The sequence below is a fragment of the Saccoglossus kowalevskii genome, chromosome 22 (assembly GCF_978046115.1).
Source record: "Saccoglossus kowalevskii chromosome 22, keSacKowa6.1, whole genome shotgun sequence".
Classification (NCBI taxonomy): Eukaryota; Metazoa; Hemichordata; class Enteropneusta; family Harrimaniidae; genus Saccoglossus; species Saccoglossus kowalevskii.
Window position 1 is genome coordinate 17,759,026 of NC_140662.1, and position 24,267 is coordinate 17,783,292.

General features: G+C 33.0%; 1 protein-coding gene across 1 annotated transcript in view; it reads right to left on the reverse strand.

The window, feature by feature from the left end:
- Positions 1-1,189: 1,189 nt before the first annotated feature.
- LOC100367647 (uncharacterized) overlaps positions 1,190-24,267 on the reverse strand; it is a 40,343-nt gene continuing 17,265 nt past the window's right edge. The window contains exons 7-24 of the mRNA XM_085495700.1: positions 23,457-23,636; positions 20,703-20,804; positions 19,774-19,862; positions 19,299-19,358; positions 18,687-18,861; positions 18,254-18,294; positions 17,872-17,919; positions 16,660-16,753; positions 15,608-15,677; positions 11,836-12,007; positions 10,868-10,987; positions 9,456-9,665; positions 8,043-8,786; positions 5,381-5,564; positions 4,382-4,658; positions 3,386-3,598; positions 1,808-1,967; positions 1,190-1,405 (exon numbers count right to left, since the gene is read on the reverse strand). Coding sequence (XP_085351826.1) covers positions 1,250-1,405; positions 1,808-1,967; positions 3,386-3,598; positions 4,382-4,658; positions 5,381-5,564; positions 8,043-8,786; positions 9,456-9,665; positions 10,868-10,987; positions 11,836-12,007; positions 15,608-15,677; positions 16,660-16,753; positions 17,872-17,919; positions 18,254-18,294; positions 18,687-18,861; positions 19,299-19,358; positions 19,774-19,862; positions 20,703-20,804; positions 23,457-23,636 — 3,095 coding nt within the window. The 3' untranslated portion in view covers positions 1,190-1,249. The remainder of the gene's footprint in view (positions 1,406-1,807; positions 1,968-3,385; positions 3,599-4,381; positions 4,659-5,380; positions 5,565-8,042; positions 8,787-9,455; positions 9,666-10,867; positions 10,988-11,835; positions 12,008-15,607; positions 15,678-16,659; positions 16,754-17,871; positions 17,920-18,253; positions 18,295-18,686; positions 18,862-19,298; positions 19,359-19,773; positions 19,863-20,702; positions 20,805-23,456; positions 23,637-24,267) is intronic.

Here is a 24,267-nt window from a genome sequence, read left to right on the forward strand (position 1 = left end):
TGCACCTGGTAATTGTTTTAAATTAAGCTGTGCATATTAAGTAACTAATTACCATAACTGTTTTCCACTTGTATATTCTGTATACCAGTAACAATAGATTTCCAAGTTAACTGAAAACTTGGTATCTGTGTACTGTTTATTTAGTTGAATGTCTGACCCTGGAAATTAGTCTATCCACATTAATTAACATTAATTATTTCAGCATATTTTGTTTACATTTTAACAATTTCCTTAAATGAATTGAAGCTTGGTCCAGAGGCACAGCTCATTATTTTCACGTCTGATTATTGTTTGGAGTCAATCTGTACAATATAATTCGTTAATTTGCATAATTAATGCATGGTAATTGTATGTTTTTAGTTACTGGTGATAATCATTTTATTTTATGAGGAACGTACGATTCCGCAGCCAATGGGAGGATAGGATAGCAAAATATTTAAATGGTATCAAACATAAATGATATCTGTTAGTTTTAATGATGAACGTTTATATATCATTACCAAATATTCTGCACACATATCTAACAATCAAATTAAACTAACCATAATACAGCATACCATCATTCAAATGATAGTGAATATGACCGATTCTATCGATAGTCGGGTAAATGCAATGAAAACAATCGAAAAATTACAGCACTTTGGTGCGCGAATATATCATACATTCTATTGCATCAGCATTTTCTGACAATAAACCTTTATTATAAGTCAGAGCCCTCTAGTGACAAAACGCTTTTATGAAATAAAAGCTGCTCAAAGAGTAGATGCAGTTTCATCTGTTGTCGTCAACCAATGAACATCATGCTTTTGGGAAATTTTACTATATAATAATATTTAACATTTTCACTACAAATTTCCTTTTTTCATCACAAATTCACAAAATAGTCCCATTTATAGTCTGCACTTTCCTTCAAAAGATTGGGACAAAAAGTACCCACATTTTTTGAGTGTAAACTGACTGAAATTTTGAATGGTGGTGCCAAAATTAGGGTTCATTTCTAGAAATATTGAAGAATATAAAAAAAAGTCCATACAAATTTGGGTGAGAAAGTCTGGTGGTAAAAAGGTTAGATGATGAACACAACCAAATTGTACTTCTGATTTGCTTTTAATTCATGTACGTCATTTTGACATCACAAAACTGCTGTCACTAGAGGGCTTATAGGAATGGAAAGAGACAAAAAAACAAGTTGACAGTATATTGCACCGATTTTATTGACCTTACAGATAAATTCATGGAGAGGGACAATTTATGCATTCTGGGGAACTTCATCCTTTCTGCTAGTCAGGAATCGTAATGAAGCTGTTATATCCGGCAGTTTTGAATTACTATTCAGTTTATTCAATGCTTTTGTGCCGATAATAGCTGTGGGTCTCATCTTAGGAAGATTCAAGGACGGCGGCATCTGGGAAGTAAATTACCATATATGGAGATTAGTAGATAATACAATTAAGTCGCTATAGTTGTCGCACAGTGTCGTGTTGAATATGGGATCCATAGCGACATATACAACAGATAGAACAAAAATTCATTACATGAAATTTGAACATGTGCTGGTGACAGATAAAATGTATGATTAATCTCTTGAACACGTGTCACCTGTCATGAAATAAAACTTCATAATTCATTTTTTTTTCATATTTTTTTCTTTTCAATAATATTTGTCAAGTCTAAAATAAACAAAAGTAATTACAGAAAAAACATGAAAATGTCCAAAATGTTACTAACATCACTTCGATGGAAAAAATTGTGGTATTCCAGGGGTTAAAGGTTATCGGTACTCTAAGAGTTCACTTGAAACACTGACCTGCTGTTTGACATTTGTTGTGACACAATTTTGAATCTTGCCGTCTCGTGGTGGTAAAGTAGTATCTGCAGATGCAGTAGAAATCTTGATTGTTTTATGGCTTTCCCACTGATAGTCTGAATGTGTTGCTTGCGACGAACAAGAAGTGAGTAAATTACACCTAGGAAATAAACAATTTAAAATTTCAGCAAATCTTTTTCCTGTATAACATTAGAGGGAAACTTCCATAGGAAGTATACTCCAGCTTAATGGGTGAACCTGAACAACTAGTATTACAAATGCAAATAATTTAAGAGTAAGTACTAATTTGTTATATTTTGCTAAGCAACAAGTTTGAATAAATGACAAAGAGCAAATAACTTGTTTCTTTAAATGAGCAAAGTAAAATCAAAAAATAATTTGAGTAATTTTTTTTCTCTAGAATTTCATGTTACAAATCTGAGCTCATTGCTAATTCTACACTGACACCAAATATTGACAACTTTGTTCATGTCAATGAATATGTGAGACCAATTAAAGTTGAATTTGTTTTATCAAAAGTTAGAATCTGAAACTTTTCACTTTACTGTAACCGCTATAAAAAAGATTTCAGCAACAATGTCGTTTTTTATACATTTGAAGAAATTTATAATCAAATATTTAGTAAAATCTTTAATACCAGTATGGAGTTCTGGATAATCTTCTTGACTTAAGTCATCAAACTAGATAATACTACTCAAACTATGTACTACAATTCATCATCAACGCTACTTCTTTCAATGCCCTCTTTGGCAACTAAAGGAAATTGTGTCATCTTTTGTTTTTAAGAGGCAGACTGACAGCCAATGCCAAAGACTCGCCCCAATGTTAACTTGTTTAAAAACTAGTTTAAAAAGACATCAAAATTAATGAACCAGCCAGGGCAATTTTATTGTTTTATATGATAGTTCTCTAAAGAACGAGCTTGTAGAATCTCGCGCATTGACGCAAATTTTCCATGACTGGTCTGTTCTGTCGCACTTATAGTTGTTACGCTTTTCGAGGTGATAAATATGCTAATGAGTAGCATGAATTGGAAGTTGCCAATCATTTAGAAAAGCAGCCCTTAATCTAACTTGTTCCATGCACACATGACCTGACATATAGAATTCTTTGCGTAAGCGCATGTCTATATAGTTTCCTCTTTTGAAGTATTCCACTTTCTGGTTCCAAAAGAACACTGCACATCATGCATAATCATAAGCATTGGAAATGCCTCAGAATAAACCAGTTGTGGTAATTTTGCATTGGGCCATGGTTTAAGAAAAAAAAATTATAAAATAGCCACGGTTGAGCCAGCTGAACACCTCAGAAAATCCCAAAATGTTTTCAGAAGACTTGGTTTAAAGTTTAGATATTATATGATTCATTTCCACTACAGCTCATTTGAATACTTACCAATAATTTTACTATGTAAGCATATTTCTGACAATATCAGTAAATGAAAACAATACTGATTTAGTTCAATATATTTAAAAAAAACAAATGCAAGAAACCTTCAAAACATCTACCCCATCATCTATATCCGCCACCACTTAAAACTTAAATGAACTGTCCTACCTCTTAGCTTGCCAATTACGGTGTAAATTACTCGCAATGAACGACGAAGATGATGGTAGCATGTAATCTTGTAATCTTTGTCTGCCCTGATCTCTGCTAATATCCAGCTGCGGTATATTGCATTCATTGCCAATTCTGGAGTCATGCTGGAACTTCGGCAGTCCGGATGTCCATGACATATTCAGCAGTCCGAATTTAGTATTCCCAGTTTTCCTGCAAGCAGACTGAATTGATTAGCAAACTGCTTAAATGTTACTTTCAATTTTATTATTTTCATATGTTTTGTAATGGTAGACATTACCGCAATAATGGGATCAATGCTTTCTGAAAGTATTATGTATTTTAAGGCAGTGACTGGAATTCAAATTTTGTACTACTGAGTATGTTACTGCACATATATGCAATGCATTATGGGATAGAAATTCAAATTTTGCACTACTGAGCATGTTACTGCACATGCAATGCAATACAACCTCCTGTTGTATATAATGGAAATCAGTGGAAAAATCCCTTGCATACGAACACCGAATAACACAAAGAACATAGAAAACTTTCCTGGGGTACATGAAACCAAAAATTGACATTCTAACTCAGAAGCCAATCAGCGACGACCTTACAGTTAGATGACAATTTCCACACAAATACAACAAATTTGGCCGAATTTTGTTAGCGATTGGCTTAATATTACCCCAACGGATCGTTTGGCTGTGAAAGATTGGTATTTTTTTTGTAAGAATCTGTAAAACGCATTTCACAACTTGTCTATTTATTTAGTTTTATGCCGCATTCAAGATGGCGGCCCCCCCATATAGTACAAATCGCACTTGTGCACCAGCTGACTGTGAATGAAAGCATGGCAAACAAGACATATATTCTTTAAATCGACTCAAACATCTTTAGGTGTCAGCAACATAGTTAATACATTTATAGTACAAAATTAACAAATACATCTCCAAAGGACTCAAACAAAATACAAATGTAAACATGAATACTCACTCTCCATGTGTGTGCACACTGAGACGCGCCGGAATGGGCGCTATGGAACGCCACTGCATTTCACCATCTGGATGTTTCCCAATTCTATCCATCACAGAAAGTTCTTTGAGAATACGTTGTCCAGCAACGTTATCCACCAGTCTAACTTTGTCGCTATGATACATGATCTGAGGCACTCTTTGCATCTTGTGTTGTTTTTCCTTTTGTCTCTGCTGGTAGAACTGTTTTCGCTGTTGGGCTGTTGGTCTTTCAAACAATTCTTGCCAGTTCTCAACTTCTGGAAAAAAAAATCAGATTTATGAATAAGCATTTTTCAGTTATTTAAACAATGATGAGTCTATCACAACACACACATAATCTTGTCATAGACCCTTCTCTTCATCCAATATTATGCTGTCAGGATTTCATTATGAAAGTCATAAAATTTACTAATTCTGATAGTGGTGATTTATTATTAAGAGTAAAATGGGCAAAATTAATAAGCAGTGTATGTGTTATATACAGGTACTACACTACAATTATACTGCTATGAATGAAAAGGTAATTTAACAATGAATGAAAATTTAACAAGCCGGTATGCCCTACACATAAAGCCAATGAGCCAAATTCTACTGTATATCTTGAACTTAGTTAACATTTTATTATGGTTGGTAAGATTTCCAATTTTGAAAACATTTGGATAAATTATTGGCAAAAAAACAATTTTAATTAACATTTTCAAAATATCTTAAAAATCAGTTAAATTATACTACAATAAAATTAGACAGAAGAATATACTGATTGAGTTTATGATATCCGAGTTTGAAGATGATGAGATAAGAATTGCTTGACGAAGACATTTTCACCCTCATATACTTTTCCTTTCATCTATGGATACAGGCAAGGGAATGAAACAGTTTTAAGCGACATGTTTTACAGTGCATTGCACAGGAAGGTGAAAGGTCAACTGGAACTGTTATGGAATGTAGACTTAGGAATCATTTTAGAGATGCCACCTACCTGCTGTATTCCGGCTCGCCTTGTCAACGTACTGGGCATTTCGGACAGTCTCCTCAGGTTTGGAAATAGACGACATGTCCGATGAAATACGCTTGTTAATTTTGAAGACCGAGGACGAGTCTGACATATAACCTACACCAGAATCGACAAGACTTATCTCGGTGGTAGTGTACATGTCTTGCAGCTGAAAAAATATATCCTAATTATAAATGCAAGAAAACATGACGTTTCCACGATCACCAAGCGCCTGGGAATGCTTTTCTTTCTCCAACGAGAGATGTTTATACAACAGAGTATGCCAAGGCAAATATTATTGGATCGGAACAGAACAAAAAGTAAACAATAACAGTGAACAAAGAAAAGTGTTGTAGCAGTTCAAATACAAACAATTACATAGCCATGACCTATTAAACCTACATACAAGGCATCAATATATCACGGGGGAAGAGTTAAAAGATTACCTAAGTATGGTATAAAAACGTTATTACAATGGTAACCTTACTTTCAATGATAGTCACTGTTTACTGATTGCAAATCAGCAATAAAACATTGCAGTTCTGCATAAAGTTCTGAATTAAGTCATAACTTGTCTGAACTAATATATCCTAATTTTTTAGTGTTTGAAATTTTCTCAATTTTATCATCCCTGCCAGAATTCTTGGTAATTATCACAAAGATATTCTGTCGAACAATTAAAGTTTCCCATTTCAAGTTGTTGCGTTCTTTGTTTCACAACACTTGTATAAGCCACAAGCAAAAAAAAGTGTTCAATTCTATCGAATTATAAAATAGTATTTTAAAAATTAGTATTGAGACTGATGATAGTTACAAGTTACCAAACCATCGGGCATGTAAGTTTTAATTTTAACCAGCTAGACCAATTAGAAAGTTATCTCTAGCGTGTGGCCAGTAAATTTCAAACACTGGTCTGAACCATAGCCAAGTTTGTTGTTTGTGTTGGGTGGTAGGTATATGGCGACTCTTGTCTTTTTAAGGTTATTCTTAATGTTTCTAACCCTTTTACCACCAGTTCCTGATTTTCATCACTAATTCACAAAACAGTCCTGTTTATAGTCTTCACTTTCCTTCATAAAATTGGGACAAAAATAGCCGAATTTTTTGAGTAAAAACTGAAAATAGACTCAAATTTTGTCTGTTAGCTCCAAAATTAGGGTTATTTTTCAGAAATATTGAGAAATATACGAAAAAAGTGCAGAAAAAATTTGGCGAGAAAGTTTGGTGGTGAAAAGGTTAAAAAAACAATAAGAATGGCTAAAGTTAAAAGAATTTTTGAAAGAATCAGGTATTACAATTTCATGATACTAATTATTTAATCTTTCATTTAAAAATTTCATGCTGAGGAATGAATGCCAAGCTATACCTATATGTGCTGGCTATTTAAAGCGAGTGAGTCGTCACCTGTGCATGCATCAGATGGCCATAGCGTGTCAATGTTTACATTTGAGTCTTTGCGTTTTTAGCGTGTGTTGTTATCGTCGCTTAGGACTCAATTCCCGTGCATGTGCAGGTGACGACCCTCCCGCTTTAACACTCTGACCAATCATAAAGCAGCTTGTTTTTTGCCAGTTTTTTTCAATCCATCAAATTTGACCTTGTATGTATAATAAATGATTTGACTCGACTGGAGCTGGGACGATCTTTTCAGTAAATGTTAATTTAAATAATACTATCCGGATAGTGGAGACCAACTATATTCCCTATTGTCAGGAGTTTACTTTGTTGAACAGATATCACTCAACAAACTCCTTGTTTAGATTGTCACGCGTGTTCAATTGCATAATATATGGGGGACACAATGCCTTGTGGGTAATTATCTGGCTGGATGACTCACAATAGGACAAAAGATAGTTTATCTGCTTACATTAACCTTTTCACCACCTTTTTATTTATCACAAATTCACAAAATAGTCCTGTTTATAGCCTGCACTTTCCTTCATCAGATTGGGACAAAAATATTCAAACTTTTTTTAAGTAAAAACTGAAAATTGATGCAAATTTTGCCTGTTGGCTCAAAAATTAGGGTTCATTTCCAGAAATATAAGAAAAAATGTGCAGAATAATTTGGGCGGGAACTCTGACGGTAAAAAGATTAAAGGCTGTTTATTTAAAACAGTGTTGAATGTTTATATCAGTCTTAATGTCAGTGATGCCGACAACTTTTTAATTTTCTGGAAACAGTGGATGAGATTTAAGTTGAATTGTCAGTTAATTGCAGTAGCAGCGAATATTTAGAATATTTGTAAAAGAAAAACAATCGGAGCATTCAAGAAAGTAGACAGACAGATGCATTTTATCCACAGTTCAATAATAATATTTCATTAAAATAAATATGTTTCCAATGAACTAGTCAACTTAAAATTATTGAGCAGACTAAAAAAAAATGTTTCTGTCTTGAAATGTTTCGAAAAATGTGATTTTTTGAAAAAAGTCATGACTGGCCCAGAAACAAATCATTTTTTTTGATTTTATTCGTATATTGCTTTGTAGAAGTGTTAGATAGTTGATTATTTCTTCAAAAAAGTAAAATGACATACTGCACGAATCATACGAGTCATGACCACCTGTTGCTTCAAGGCTAAACATGTGAATGCAGGAAATGGAGTAAACAATTAAAACTGTTAATCCTAGAGTTGAAACTCACCTTATCTGATTCATCAGCAATGCCAGTCGGGTCTGGTTTGTTACTAGATTTCATATTTATATTGATAGAATGTATTCCCGAATCAGAGTCTGTAAATAAACTGTTACTTTCCACTTCTATTTTGCACTGCTCATCCAAGTTGACGACGCGGACGTTATTCGCAGTACTGTGCTCTGCAACAATTCTTTCAGCACTCTCACCAACTGCGTAAAGTTTATCCTCTTTTTTTATATACAGTTTGTTGCCAACTCTGACCACTTTTGAGTTCTCCAAGGCAGTCGGTCTTGGTTGAGCCATCCCTTGAGCAATTTTACGATAGCTTGCATACAATGTAGCCTTATTTGGAAGGAATTTACTCGTTTCCTGCTTCCGTTTCTTCATCATCTCATCATATTTCTGACGATGTCTTTGCAGGCGTTCTTTCATTTCAATTGCGAGGGCCTCTTTCTTCAGAATCATCCGTTCCATGTATCCATCATGCCTTTCTACAGCAACAGTCCGTCGCTGAATCCTACCAATAGACTGATACATCCTTGCGGTTGAGTTAACCATTGATAAATCCTGCCACTGAGACTCTGTAGCTGACATATCAGAATAAGAATCGATTGGTGCCAGAGTTTGAGGCTTTTCAGCAAACTTTGTTCTTTTTTGTAGTTTAGGTTTGCTCATTTGTCTCTGCTTAGCATGTTCCCAAGGACTAAAACCATCATTTACGACCTCAGCAACTTCTTCAGCAGAGAAATCCTTCAAAAAAAAAATTAAACTAACTAGTACACCATTGCAATGTTTTCATTGTTTACACAACAACCAATTATCAATACAGTAAACTTACACTTTTAGTCATTGATTGTTCCCCAAATTTCAGAGTTTTAATAATCAAATTAAAACCTAATAAATAACATGATCTAAATAGAACATATTTTGTGACACAATGTATCAACCAATTTTCTATCCAAAATGGCAATTAGCATTATTAAGATTAGCATTATTGGAGAAAAGTCATTGTTTTCATGGAAATAAGCTCATTTATTTAATGAAACCTTTTGATCAGCAAATTTTCACAAAGAATTATTTGCAATTTCACAAGTTTTCTTCAAAAATACAAATGATGTCAAAAAAATTTCATAATGTGATACTGATTACTCAGAAAGACAACTGATTCAGATAGAAACTCAGTAAAACAAAGACAATAGCATTGTTTCCTCTTTACTAAAGTACTTGTGGGTGAAGCTAGAACTATACAACTATTATCATATGAGCAAAGTACTTATACAATATTTTCAGAAAGCTCTGATAAAGGGAACATGAGTATCTCATTTTGGGTTACTGCTTGGTAATTTATGAGGAATTTAAAAAACAAATTTCAGTTTGGAAAACCCCCAAAGAAAACACTTAACAGAAACATGGTTTTACCTTAGCTAGGTCCTCGTCTTCTGGTCTTAACCCAGGCTGTGTGTTGGCAACCCATATCTCCAACATCGATGGTGTTTTGACACCATCGTTCAAACTTGTTCCAGCATCATCGGGTTTAGTACACGTACTCTGGTATGCATCAGCCATTCTTTTGCTTCCTTGCTGTAATTGCAACTGCATTCGCTCTGCCAGCTCCTGTATAACCTCCCTCTGGGGAATTCAATCATTTAGAAAATATTAAGAAAATGTAAAAAATGCGTTTCCCTGGCCTAAATTATTTATGGAATATTTTATCAGTTAATTTTTGGCACAATTCTAATATGCCAAAAGCAAATATGAATATATATGTTAGCATTACCTGCATTCAAATGGCACTGCCAATGAGAACACAACAGTATGAACATTAAGGCAGTTTGCGCCAAATTGAAACTCCTGAGCACGTGGCCATACGCAATGCATTATGGGAGAGAATTTCCCATTGTATATAACGGAAATCTAATATCGTGGAAAACAACGTGGAAAATTATTTCAATTTTTTGAAATGTTATAACAATATAAGGTATAGTACGATAGCTGCATCATTTTGAAATCAAAGCAGAGTCTTTTCAAGACAAATCATTGAAAATGACACAGTCCCCGTTAAATTTTTGAAAGTTCTCTTTGTGCTCGTCATATTAAATCGGAGGGGTTGTCGTGAGCGTGTCCTTGAAACTTGAGTTCCAAGTGGCGTATACAACAGGTTGTTTATTTACATCAAAACATGTGTTCCGTGTAGTAGTAATAAGGCCAAAAACAAAAACAGCCGTTATTCGGCCATCTTTGATCTGATTACGAAACACACTGATACGTACGATGTATGTGCCAAATACGAATGAAAATGGTACATAAATTGTGGAAATATAGTAGTAAGTCAGATGGCTGTCAATCGGCCATCCTTGACCAGATTTTGAAACAAATTGTCATGGATAAAGTACATGCATGTGTCAAATTTGAATGAAAACTGACAGAGCACGTCCAGGATACCGCATAAAAAAAACAAGATGCCTGTCAGTCGACCATCTTTGAACCAATTGCGAAATAAATCGTCATGGACATGTATCCTAACATGTATAATCTATGTACCAAGTTTGAATGACAACTGACAAAGCATGTCCAAAACATTTTCGAAAAACAAGATGGCTGCCAGTCGGCCATTTTGAATCAAATCGCTAAACCACTGCATGTGCATATGTCCCACATAAAGTACTAGGCACATGCAAAGAATGAACAGAATCGGTCCAAGGGATTCTGAGATATGACTCCGGACGGACGCACGGACGCACAGATGGAGACCGAATTATAAGTCCCCGTTTTCAGACTTCGTCCGAACGGGGACTAAAAATGTTTTTTAAAAAAAATAGTTAATTACTTACATCTCTGTTAACTATTGGTTTCATTGCGCCAATTTCTATAAGCAACTTTTGCAGACCTTCTTTGTCCCTAACCCCTGTTAGCTTCGTTATTGTATTAATTGCTTCTTGACGTACGTCGTCCTGGAACAGAAGAAGACAATCTTCCATCAACAATCAATTTCTCAATAGTACATTGAAGTGTATACCGGTTCATTAATTCAGAAAAAAAAAAGAATAATACTGTAGAATACCTTATTTTCGCTTGGAATTTATTTTCGCTATTTTCGCTGAAGGGATGATTCCATGAAAATAAAATCCAGCGAATATACTTTTTTTCCTATATTTCACATTAAACTCACCAAAAATCAGTGAAAATAAATTCCATACAAAACGCCCAAAAAGCCTTTTCAGCGAAAATTAATTCCAGCGAAAATAAAGTATTCCACAGTAACAATTTTGGCAGGAGTACATATTGACAAGTGTTTGGCAGAAAAATAAAATGTTATTGGAAATATTTTTGACAATGAATTGTTTTTCCACAAAATTAATGTGTCTATAATTTTGACATTCAAAGGGTAATAAATGGGTACTGCTCAGATAGATGATATAACAAGGGGATGCAGTCAAGAAATCCATATCATTCATACATGACAGTAAAATTGGAATGATACAGAGACAGTATGTAAATTACAAAGTGAACTTTTCAAATATCAAAAGAAATTCCAATATCAATTCGAAAATTTTTTTTTACATCAGATAATGTAAAGAATGAAAAGCGAATAAAAATAAAGTTCTTGATAAAATCACAAAAGATGAAGTCACATTATTAAACTACATGTATGAGACAACTGCAAATTCATATGCCAATTATAATCACATATGCAGCCTCCAGCATGTAATGATCTTATTTATGCACTCAAATTGCCAGAATCGGCATGACAACTAAACTTTGTCATCACCAAAAGTTATTAGGTAGACCCTTTACTTACTGTTGTATCTGATAACCTGGGTAGCAATCCAAAAATTATTGATTTTCTCTCCAGTCCCAAATCACCAAGGGTTTTGACTGCATTGACTCGTACCATGGCCTTCTCATGTTGTAGTTGCTGTGTTAGTTTCTGTACAACTGCATTCATTTCTTCATCCTCAAGACCAAGTTCTCTATTAAGGAGTTTGGGACAATTGTCATTTTTCTATTGACATACACTGACATCGCAAAATGCATGCGACACTCGGGGTCAAGAAACCCTGTTTTTATTGTTGCATTTAGTAAACATCAATATCTTTTGCAGTGAAATTTGAAAGTGAAAATTATGTTTTAACAGGTTTTGTGAACTCCATCAGTTGCTAGGTTACTGTGAATTTAATTTGAATGGGTCAGACCATTATATTTTGTTGTGGGGGTGGTAAAAAGTGAAAAAAAAAATATGTCCAGTTTGGAACCATAACTTTCCCACAAATAGCGCAAGTCAAAGTTGTTTAGAATGAAAATAAACCTGCATAAAATATTTGGTACTTTCTCGATCAAAGTTTAACATTCCTGAATTGTAATGAGCTGACAGTAAAGTTATATTCAAAATATTCTCCCTAATAAATAAAAGCAAAGAGTTTATTTTAAGGGACGACGTCAAAAGATCGATGTCGGATAAAAAACTTAATTCCTTTAGTTTTTTTCCAAACCCCCTTACCCCCCACTGAAACTTAATTGATAAATATTGGTCATGGCGTCAGACTACATTCACCATTAAATACAAATTCATAATCAGACAGTAGTATTGCATAGCAGTTGGTTGTCGGGTGGGTGTAAAAAGATTTTACAAATGCACCTCATTTGACGCACAGATTTACACTCGAACCAAACCATTTTTCTGTTTTTTTCCTTTTTCGGTTATTTCTGTCCATGATTGGATAGAAAAAACGAACTACAAATACTCCAAGATTTTTTTGACTTCATTAAAAAATAAAATCGTTTTTGTAGGATGGGAACTTTTTGAGGTCAAAATCCCCCACCCCCAAACTAAAGGAAATAAGTTTTTTATCCGACATCGATCTTTTGACATCGTCCCTAAAGGGTTGCATAATTGTTGAATTCAACACCAGTTATAATCTTTTGGACTTTTTTACCCAGCTTAAAGTATTTTGTTGGAGAAAAGCTGTTCAAAAACATGCAAAAATCGGCTATTTTGGAAATGAATAAAATACCCAGAATTTATATAAAGGATATTGACTTGAAAAAAGTTTGTGGCCACCAGCCTAATTTCGAGAAAATGAAGGTCGAATTTGTTAGTGGATAGTGGCCATTTTGGCAATACTACAATGCTTGATCATATGGCGGGGATATTACTGCATATATCCTAACGTGTATGCTGATGACATAAGCTAAAAAAATAATATATTTTTAATGATGGGGTACTTTTTGTGGTTCTTAATTTTTTCAAAAATCTGGGTTTTAAAAAGTGTGGAACTGAAGAACTGTTCTACAAATAGAGATTTCTAAAAAATATATTAGGAAAAGTTGTTTAAAAAAAATGTCACTGTAAAACAAAGAAAGCTATTTCATGGTGTCGTGGAACAATAGCTTCATGATTTTACACAATAAACCAATGAACATTGTCATGTGATTTTTGACCAATTTTCTCAAAAATTATGATGACTCAATCACATATATGTACCTCATTCATATTTTTACGAAAGAAAAGAAAGAACGTGTGTTCAAGAAAACAAGCGGCCATTTTGGAACATTTTCCATAGGACTCTATGTAAACACATTATTCCATGAATAACTTATACCAACATTTAAAATTTGCAAATTTTCCGTGAGTCATAAGTAATTTTTAGATATGATGTTTCTGCAAAAATATTGTTTAATACCTGCTATGCAATGACGAATTGTGGCGCTTTATTTTATGGCTTTTTCATGACAGTCATATGTAATTTTTAGCAATGATGGAATGTTTTTGCAAAAATATTGTTTAATACTCGCTATGCAATAACGAACTGTGGCACTTTGTGTTTTGGCTTAAAATATTACTCTAACTTGCCCAATGTAAAGACATGTATATAAGGCTTTGATGTTAAACACGTCAGTGAACTGCCCTCAGTAACAATTCATTAACGGCTCTTGCAATTAGATGAGTTCGCAGTCCAAGGTAAATCAACCAGATTGAATTGATTGACAAACAAGCACTATAAAGTAGCGGGAATACAACTGTCAACAGTGCACTAATAAGAGCGCTTCGGTGAACTCAGCAATTCAATTAAGATTTGAATAAATAAAGCATTCATATAACATCGCTTGATGACGCATGGTATGTTAACGACTGACATCGAGTTATACATCCAGTCAAAACCAGAAACATACCAAACATGAACAGAAGAGTGTTACGGTAACGTTTCTATAGTGAAAAGAAGAAAACAACTTATACAGGCTATAATAACGTTTTACTGACAGGTGACTTTTACTCCTTTTTCTGTCCATCTCATTAATTTTATTTCATCTAAATCACAGATAGACTAAATAACATCTATAGTGCTAACTGTACAAACCAGGAACCTGTCTCAGTGATTCCAATAACACTTTGACCTTAAACCCTTCTTTCACCAAAGTCAACTTTTGTTACCTTTCACAAATTCAAGCATCACATTTTTTTCTTCATTTTTTTTTTTCGTAAATTTTTTTTTAAGAACTGTTACAAACAGGAAATCATGTTGATTCGGTCCCAAATTATCAAAAATATTATGGATACCTACATATAAATAGGTAAATGTTTCAGCAAAATTTTGACGGAAGAAATTACGGCACTCAAACATAATTTTTTTACAAAAATACAGTCTCTTGTGTGTACAACTTTTTGGAACATTATGTTTTAATATTATACAATTTCTTTTTTAAATCTTAGACCAAATTCTTACTGCCTTGAGATAGGTCAAGATCAGCAATTTTGAAAATTAGGTTTATTTTGCGAAGGATGACAAACATTGATAGTCGACAGTCAAAAGTCAGCGACCTTCAACAGGCTGTTTTTGTCTGCTGGTAGTGTACGTGGAAAAGCCGTAATTTACATGCTGAGAAAATTTATGGATTAAGGTATGTGGTGTCTAAACCAAATTGTAAATCATTTATTCTGTTCATTCTGCATATAAATAAACCTCTATAAAAAACAAACAATTATCTCTGGGTTTTTTTTCTCCTCACATTCAGTTAAGCCATGTTTCGCTGTCTCACCTAGTGTTTTTTTTTTACCTGCTGGTCTTAGGTGTTCAGTTAAACTAGGTTTCGCTGTCTCACCTAGTGTGTTTTTTTGGCCTGCTGGTCTTAGGTGTTCAGTTAAACTAGGTTTCGCTGTCTCACCTAGTGTGTTTTTTTGGCCTGCTGGTCTTAGGTGTTCAGTTTAGACAGAATTATGTAAACTGAATTAATATCTCAATGAGTGAGTTAGATGTATAGTTTAGACAGGCTGCTCTGCACTGAAGTGAAACACAATGGCAACAGAGAAAATTGATGCACAATATATAATTAATATAATTATGTGAAAATAGCATTTTTATGCATATTATTTGACAGTTTTACCCAAAAAACTGTCAAATAATAGGCAGTGAAATAAGTAAATTAAAACTGATAGTGAATTAAGAAAGTCTGGTGCTAAATGCTATAACAATTGATCATAAACAGCTATGTGCAAAAATATGCTTGCATGTCAAAAAAATAGTACCATTCCACTTTAAATGAACAAGACATCAATCGGGTTATATCATACTCACTTGTGAATATCCATGACTGCTTTGCAAACTCCACGATGTTGAAATTGATTGACTTTATCCAGAAGCTCAACTGTAAATAAACAGAGCGGCAGGTGAGTGTTGGTGTAAACACATTAACAATCAAATGATTGGTTACTATGGAGGAAGTTTATGAATAATTAATTATTAAAAAGCTTTATGATCACTGAACCTCACATTGTTTATTGAACTGCAGTGTTTGAGGGCATCAACGAAAAGGAGATATTAACATGAAATACACATATTTTATATTTTAATCCAATTACACAATAATATGAAAGTGAAACGATAAGTTGAATATATACACAATTATCTCGTACCACATTCATGCCCAGCTATTAGTATTTTTACAAATGTTTCCTACTTTTTTATATTACATTAATTGCAATACAATAGGCTTGTTTACAATTCTGTCAATTTATTGATGTGACAATTAGTGCTTCTCTGCATGTGAAACTGAACAAATACAGACAATTTATGCACAAAAAACACTATTCTTTTCTGTCCCAACTATATTATTTTTTTTTTTTGGTGTTTTGATTCTCTACAATCATTGTAGTCTAAAATTGTTGAGTCAAAGCACATATATTAGGCAAAATTTTATACGCTGGAAGAAAAAAAAACAAAAAAACAAGCTGCTCTCTGATTGACCTGACTGTTATGTGTTAAGATTGGGTAGCCAATTCTCTCACATCCATAATTTGATTTTAACACTGGCATCCAGCGAGTACTACTAGTACGAGCCTTTGCACAGTTTATGTATTTTTATCTCATTTTTTTGTTAATTATGGACCAAATGGATATCATTTGCCAGTGGCTTCATGCCAAATAAAAATATTTAAAAAAAAATATTAAGCTGACTTCTGCATTTGATGGGTTAAACAAACTTCTATCAATCAAAAGATCAGGAGCCAGCACTGTTCAAAGGGGCTGAATAAAATGGCAAATTTAAAGAAGTATTACTGTTTTCGAGCATATTTTTTAATCTGTAGATGCAGTGCCACAATTTCAATTTAATCCTGACATATACGTACTCAGTATCCTAACTACATTTGACTGTGTTAGTTCCTCATCTTTTGGAAACCATTGCAGACTAGATATTCTCATCAACACCATTGGTATGACGACCTGGGGTAAAAAATATAAACAATAGCATTTGTCATGATACACAATTTTACTAAAGAATTATCTGACGTAATCACAGAACACAACAAGCACTTGAAAGTGTGCAGTATTTCAACCCAAGCTGCATTACTGCTATGACTTTTCGGTGATATGTTGTTAATCATAAAAAGTTTATAGTCTGAGGTAAGACCTCCATCGACCCAGTAGTTATAAATATGTATGTTGCTATTTTAGGTTTTGTTTTAGTTTTGTCAAAAGTTTTCATGAATAATTAATCGCATGATGTACTGCTTTATGACATCATTTTAAACACAGGCTATTTACATTACAGAACAACGTATAACAGTCGGAAATAGTGTCCCCATCACAAAATCAGTAGGCATGCAATAGTGAAAACAAAACTGAAACCGGTCGGCCATTTTGAATTAGAACCAAAAAATATGATGTATATATTTGATGTGTAAAGTTTGATACAATTCTGGAATGGCAGAAATGATTGATTTTATGCAGTTTTAGCTTTACCCATCTTGAATCAGATCACAAAATGCATGCATGTATATTTGTATCCCATGATGTATGTTTAGACATATCCAAGATGCAGGCATGGACACACTTTATCTGAATGGAGAAGAATTACTATATTCGCTATATTATAGTGTTTCAAATTTATCATCAGGCAACAAAACAAACCAATATGTTTGGCAGGGAAGATCAGTAAGCAATATGATGTTGCATTTAAAAAATATAAATTTTTTTTTTAATTAAACAGGTATTGAAGCAAAGAGAGATAACATTTCTGTTAAAAATCAACTGTTCCATAAAAGTGCCCTCTGTCCACAAAACAAAGTTTGAAATTGCTCCTTTGTTTTTATCATGAAGCAAAAGTCGTTTGGGCAAATTTGGCTCAATGCAGGATTTACAAAAATTACAATTTGTGAATAATCTTATTATGAGAAAATACTTTCTTTAGCTAGTCTTGAATTACAGATTAAATAAATAGGCTAAAATGACATGCTAGTTAAAAAGACTTGTTGATACAGTATTTGCCAATGACAATCTAAATATTAACGATAAGTAATTCAGATGAAAAAAAACAAACAGCGAAATTGAGAATAAATTACCTCCTTTGGAGCTTCTTCAACAACTTTGTCTTCTGTCTTTTTCTGTAACTGTGTAAAAACAATTGAACAAACACTATTATCTGTTTCAAGGAAACATTATTGTTGACACATGCATTTCTTTCCAGATTTGTATAATTACTTTTCCACCAAAGGTTGACAATATCCTGTGTAATACAGGTGTGGGTCAAAGGTCAGGAGGACCTGTTGCAATATTTGTTGAGTGTTTGAATTACCATTTTTGGGCATGATTGGAAAAATTTCAGAACTAGTCTTAAAATCTAATTTGATTCTAAGTTTATAAAAACTGCTGCAAAAAAAAACTCAAAGAAGACATCTTACGTCTAAGCAAGAATCGGTGACATAACTATGCATGTGTACTTACAGGTTTCAATCTACCAGGTAAAGTAACTCGTCCCGGTGTATCTGAAATGAAATATAGTCAATTAATTAAACTGTGCGTTTCTGGGGGAAAAAATGCTCCCCCAAGCATGAAACGAATATGTAAATTACATTTCACTCACTGTTGATCAAATTTTGGTATTTCACCAACAAGCTTCATAAGGCTTTGCTGATAATTTAAATATATCTAAATCTATAAATTTTCAAAAATGTTGATCAACAAGTGGGAAATGGGAAATTACAATCATTTGGTCCAAAATCAAACAATTATAGAAAAATTCCATCAAAAATTGGTGGGTAAAGATTCAGATTTTATTAAATATCAAATTATTCTATAATTAAAACAATTCAAATACACCGATTTTCAGACTTTAGTATTTAAAAAAAAAAAAAACAGAGAACAAATTAATACTCACAATTCATCCGCTTTTGTAAAAACAGGTTGTTAGTTTTTATATTCCCAGTCATTGGCATGGAAACATCACAATATTCATCCTCCTCATCTTCATACTCTTGCGATATCCCCTCAGGTTCAGCGTTGAAGTCCTCCTCTTCAGAATCTGATTGCCATATAAACGGCTCCTCTGAAGACTGAACATAGAAACTATGTCTAGATAACTTGGTATTGCCAATTGTAGGAATCAAGTAGGTTTACAATTTTAAACTTCACTGTTGGTGGTATAATATGTTGTAATCTTCACTAGGTCAAAGGTAGACAAATTAGTTATAAGAGCCACATTTAGCTGGACAGTATTTTAATCTATGTCATAATTAGATGAAAACCACACCTAGGCTGATATTAAAGAAGCTAACACATTGCACAAATCAATTACATTTTTGGTGATGTGACATGTGTACAATTCTTCATAACTCACGACGGACACGCAAACAAACCAACAATCAACTGATGTTTAGGAGCAAGTTTTGGTGAACCATCAATGTATCAGCTTGCATTTTCTTAGACTGATGAGGAGTTTCAAAACTTATTTAACTTACTTACTTACTTACTTAATAAACAGATTACTTACCACAGGTGACAGTGTCTCCTGAAGTGATGATGTTGGCGAGTGTGTTAATTTCTCAGGCACCTGTTAGGAAAACAGATATTATCAATAATACATTCATACAAAATAAATATCTTTAAAAAATCAAAAACAAAATCAACTCCCTAAAAAAGTGACTAAAAATCTTGAAAAAATCGTTTCTTGTATTATAATGTTTGATTCATTCATAGAATTTGGATTATTAAAGGGTCACATGCTTCTGCAGAAAAAACAATAAGTTAGACTAGGAAGCGGCATGTTAGGTGATCCGAGTGTACGAAATATATTGTAAACTTGAGGTTATTGTGTATTAAAATTGTTGGTCACAAAAGAACTTCTATATCAAAGTAATTTTTCATTTTTATTGTAACCATCTATTTTTTTCAGACATTAAATTTTCTTTTACTAACACCATGAAATGCACAAATCTGAAGATAGAGATTTCAGTGATAAAACTTACAGGTTTTAACCTCCATGGAATGACTATCTCATTAATAGGCGGTGGTTTGTATCCCATTAGGGCACGAATTACCGAATTGGGAATGTAACCTAATAATATAAGAAAAGAGAAAACAATAAATTAGAGCAACAATGTGTACTCAATGAATGAGATATTACGTTAGTAAAACTTTAACGAAATGTCATTCATTAAAATTGTATATATTGTAAAAATTTTCGGTTTATTCAATAAACAAGGACAGAACAATCTTTAGTCAGACATATTCATGTACAAGAAACTGGGGATAGACCATTAGAATCACAAGACCTTATAATTTTAACTTCAATCATTTCTTAGCTCGAAAAATATTAATGTCCATGGCGGAAAAGTACAAGAAAATAGGAAGCATCAGTAACTGAAGAGTGTTCTTTGTCATACAACTCCAAACGTTCTGAAGTTGCTAAACACAAGATTTTTTAAGAAGCTGAAAATACCCAATTTCTAATTCTAAATCCATGTAAAAGTTTTTCCAGTAAAGTTATATTTCGTTTCTTTGATAAATGTCAGAAGAGATAATCTGGTTCAAATTTGGCCAATAAAAATGTATATAACCACTGTACAGCGCCCTCTATTGTCTATTGATAAAATCTCATCATAAATAATATGACCAAATAATATTTTTTTTTTGCAATGTTTACCGCAACTAGCAGTAATTTGTAAATTTGAATTGACAAACATTTGCCTCCAAGAGTGCATACCAATATTCATTTCACACTCAAACAACAAAATGTTCTCAAAAAACAAGTCAGGCTCATCGCATCAGGCACTTTGGATACATATCCCACACAGACATGGGTAAAATACAATTTATTTATACATAATTCTAAAAATTACTATGACATAGTGATTAAAATCATTTCAATAATGATAATAATAAAGTGAATAATTACCATCAGGTGCAATAGGCCAAGGATTCTTGTCTTTGTTTACTTCTTCTTCCAGTTTATTTTCTGCTGCTTCTTCTTCATTTTCACTATCTTTTCTACTTTCTACTGTAGTAAAATTAATATTAAACCGCTAAAACTTTGCCCATAATGAGTAAAGAAAATTAACCTTTTCACCACCAGTACCCTCTTTTCATCACAAATTCACAGAATAGTCACGTTTATAGTCTGCACCTCCCTTCAGAAGATTGGGACAAAAACAGTAAAAAAATTCTAGTAAAAACTGAAAATTTACTAAAGTTTTCTCTGTTGGTTCCAAAATCAGGATTCATTTCCAGAAACATAAGAAGAAAGTGCAGAAAAATGTGGGTGAGAAATTCTGGTGGTGAAAATGTTAAGTCAGTGTGCCCTCTAAGCTGATTTGATATATGCTATTGAACACACAGAGATTATAGTTACAGAATTCGTAATTTGGTTAAACAAAATTCACATTTTATATACAAAAGAAAAGAAAGCTTAGAAAGAACTCCTGTGTGCTAAGAGTATTGGAGACACATTAAAATTAATTCAAAATTACTTGAACTTGAGATGTTGATGGAAACGCAGAAAATTAATTATGCAAATAAGGTAACGAACAGATTTAAGTGTAAAACTAATAAGGTCTGCACAATGTACCAAGTTTCATTGAAATGTGGGTAGAATCAAAAAAATATTAATTATTATGCTAATTAGAGAATTAATATGAACAGATTTTAACCCAAAATTAATCAGGCTGTCTATTGTCTTAGACAATTTATGTACCAAGTTTGATTCAAATGTGATGATCAATACTTGAGATATACAGTATTAATTAATTATGTTAATTAGGTGATTAAGAAGCATAAATATTTACCAAAAACTAAATAGTCCTACGTTCATTGAAATGTGACAGGTACTCTTGAAAAGTTTCGTTGAAATCCAATGAGTGTTTTTTAGACATCAGTGCAACAGCCATAGAACAGCAAAAAATTAACTAATTATGCAAATTAAGTAATTAATAGGCACAATTATTTATCCCAAAATTAATCAGGTCTCTGCATAGTCCTAGAATATCTATGTCGCAAGTCTCATTGAAATGTGATGATTAGTACTTGAGATATCAGGTGAAAAGCTGAAAATTAACTAATTATGCTAATAAGGTGATTAATATGCACAAATATTTACCCAAAACTAATTAGGTCTCTGCACAGTCCTCAAGTAACTATGTACCAAGTTTCATTGAAACGTGATCATTATTACTCGAAATATCAAAACCTGAAAATTAATTAATTATGCAAATTAGGTAATTAATATGTACTGATATTACCCTAAAAACTATCAGGTCTGTGCAGTGTCATATGACATCTATGTACCAAGTTTTATTGAAATGTTATGATTAGTACATCCAATGAGTGGTTCTTCAAAAATCAGTGGAACAGTCATAGAACAGCTTAAAATCAGTTAATTATCATGCAAATTAGGTAATTAATATTCATAGATTTTTACCCAAAACTAATCAAATCTGCATATTGGTTCAGAACATCCATGTGCCAAGTTTCATCAAAATCCAATGAGTGGTTCTTCAAATATCAGTGGACCAGTCATGGAACAGCTTGAAATCAGTTAATTATCATTCAAATTAGGTAATTAATATTCATAGATTTTTACCCAAAACTAATCAAATTTGCGCACTAGTTCAGAGCATCCATGTGCCAAGTTTCATCAAAATCCAATGAGTGGTTCTTCAGATATCAGTGGAACAGTCTTGGAACAGCTAAAAATCAGCTAATTATCATGCAAATTAGGTAATTAATATTCATAGATTTTTACCAAAACCTAATCAGCTCTGCGCATTATCCCAGAGCATCTATGTACCAAGTTTCACCAAAATTTGATTAGTTGTTCTTGAGATAACGGTGGAACAAAAAAAGTGACATACATACATATACATACATACAGACAGGGTAACTGCAAAGACTCCCTTTTGTGCTTCCCACACGGGAGTCAAAAATGAAAGAAAATCAAGGACCACAACATTTTTGTTTGAAGTCATTTACAGTCGCATACAATTATATTTTTTTCTGAAGAACTCCCTAGCAGTCAACAAACTGTCTCAACTTGATTTTCGGGGATTCCCTTTTGACTTATGATCGCTAATAAACCAGACAGTCCTGTTAGAAGGCACACTGGTTCCAGTCACTCATTGCATACTGAAGGCAGCAATACGGCAACCGAGGTAGCTCACAACATGGCATGGCATTATAAAACTATTTTTACAATTTAATGACATTTTTAAACATTATCTTTATTCTATAATCCTTTTTAATAACCATTTTTAGTTCTGAAATCGATTTTTAAAACTCACTTTTACTTGTGGGAACTGTTTTTATTTTAAAAACCAATTGTTCAAATCTATTTTCGTTTTTAAAATCCATTTACGCTTTTGAAATAAATTTTCATTTTTTAAATCCTTTTTCATTTTTAAAAATTAATCCATTTTTGTTTTCAAAATCCATTTTCATTATAAAATCAGTTTTCACTGTACTCTTTTCCTTTCACGAATGATTCCACAATCCAGATGCTGGGTAGACACCTAAACCATACCAATTGAGTTAACTTTTCATTTGTACTTTAACAAGATGATTTGGAATAGAAAATTTCAGAAATTGTGGCAAAAAAATTTATAATTACAAATGACAGACAAACCAGATATAGAAAGTAAATTCTAAAATTCGCACTTACTTTGTTCATCACTGCTCAGTGGAATATCCATCTTACTGTCCATAATACTAGACTGTGATAATGTCTGATGACTCCTATTCACAGCCATCGTATGCGGAGATTGAGCTCTTTTAATATTATACATAGAGTACATAGTTAGTTGACTGATTTGCTGTAGTTGAGACGTGCTTAAATTGTCATCTGTCAATGAATAAAATAAGTGAATGTTTAAAAAAAACTAAAAGTGCTCTCGTCAAATAGTCATTATACATTTAAATATGTATTTATATGCAAATTATGTTTTATTTAGTCTGAGAGCTGTACATATATTCTGTAAAATCTCATGGTGACCACATTGGTTGATACTATGTCCATGCTGATTGGCTCAAACAGGATCACATGACTAATATAAGAGGATATCATCCAATTAAAACAACTGTTACAAGTACATCCTAGGGTCATTAACTGTGACGGCATTACCACATAACTGGGGAAAGCATTAGTATTAGTTACACACCGACTTGCAAAGGAGTCCAACGATGGAGAACTGATGAAAACATGTTTCTTTCAGCAATCTTTAGCTTCTATTGTTTGTGAAAACCTGGGAGCAATTTGCATTCGGCTTCAAAACCACACCACTGGCTATGATCAATTTTACAATGCATGTTGTGCTATTTCACAATACACTTGCTAATCGACCATAAATTGAGGGGCGGGAAGAAAGAGACGAAGTGTGTATTTACCTTTTAACATTTAACTACTCTATTGGGCTTTATTACTAGCTGGGTTTTTATTTTTGCTTATTTTGCTAAATATGCAAAAGTACTAATTA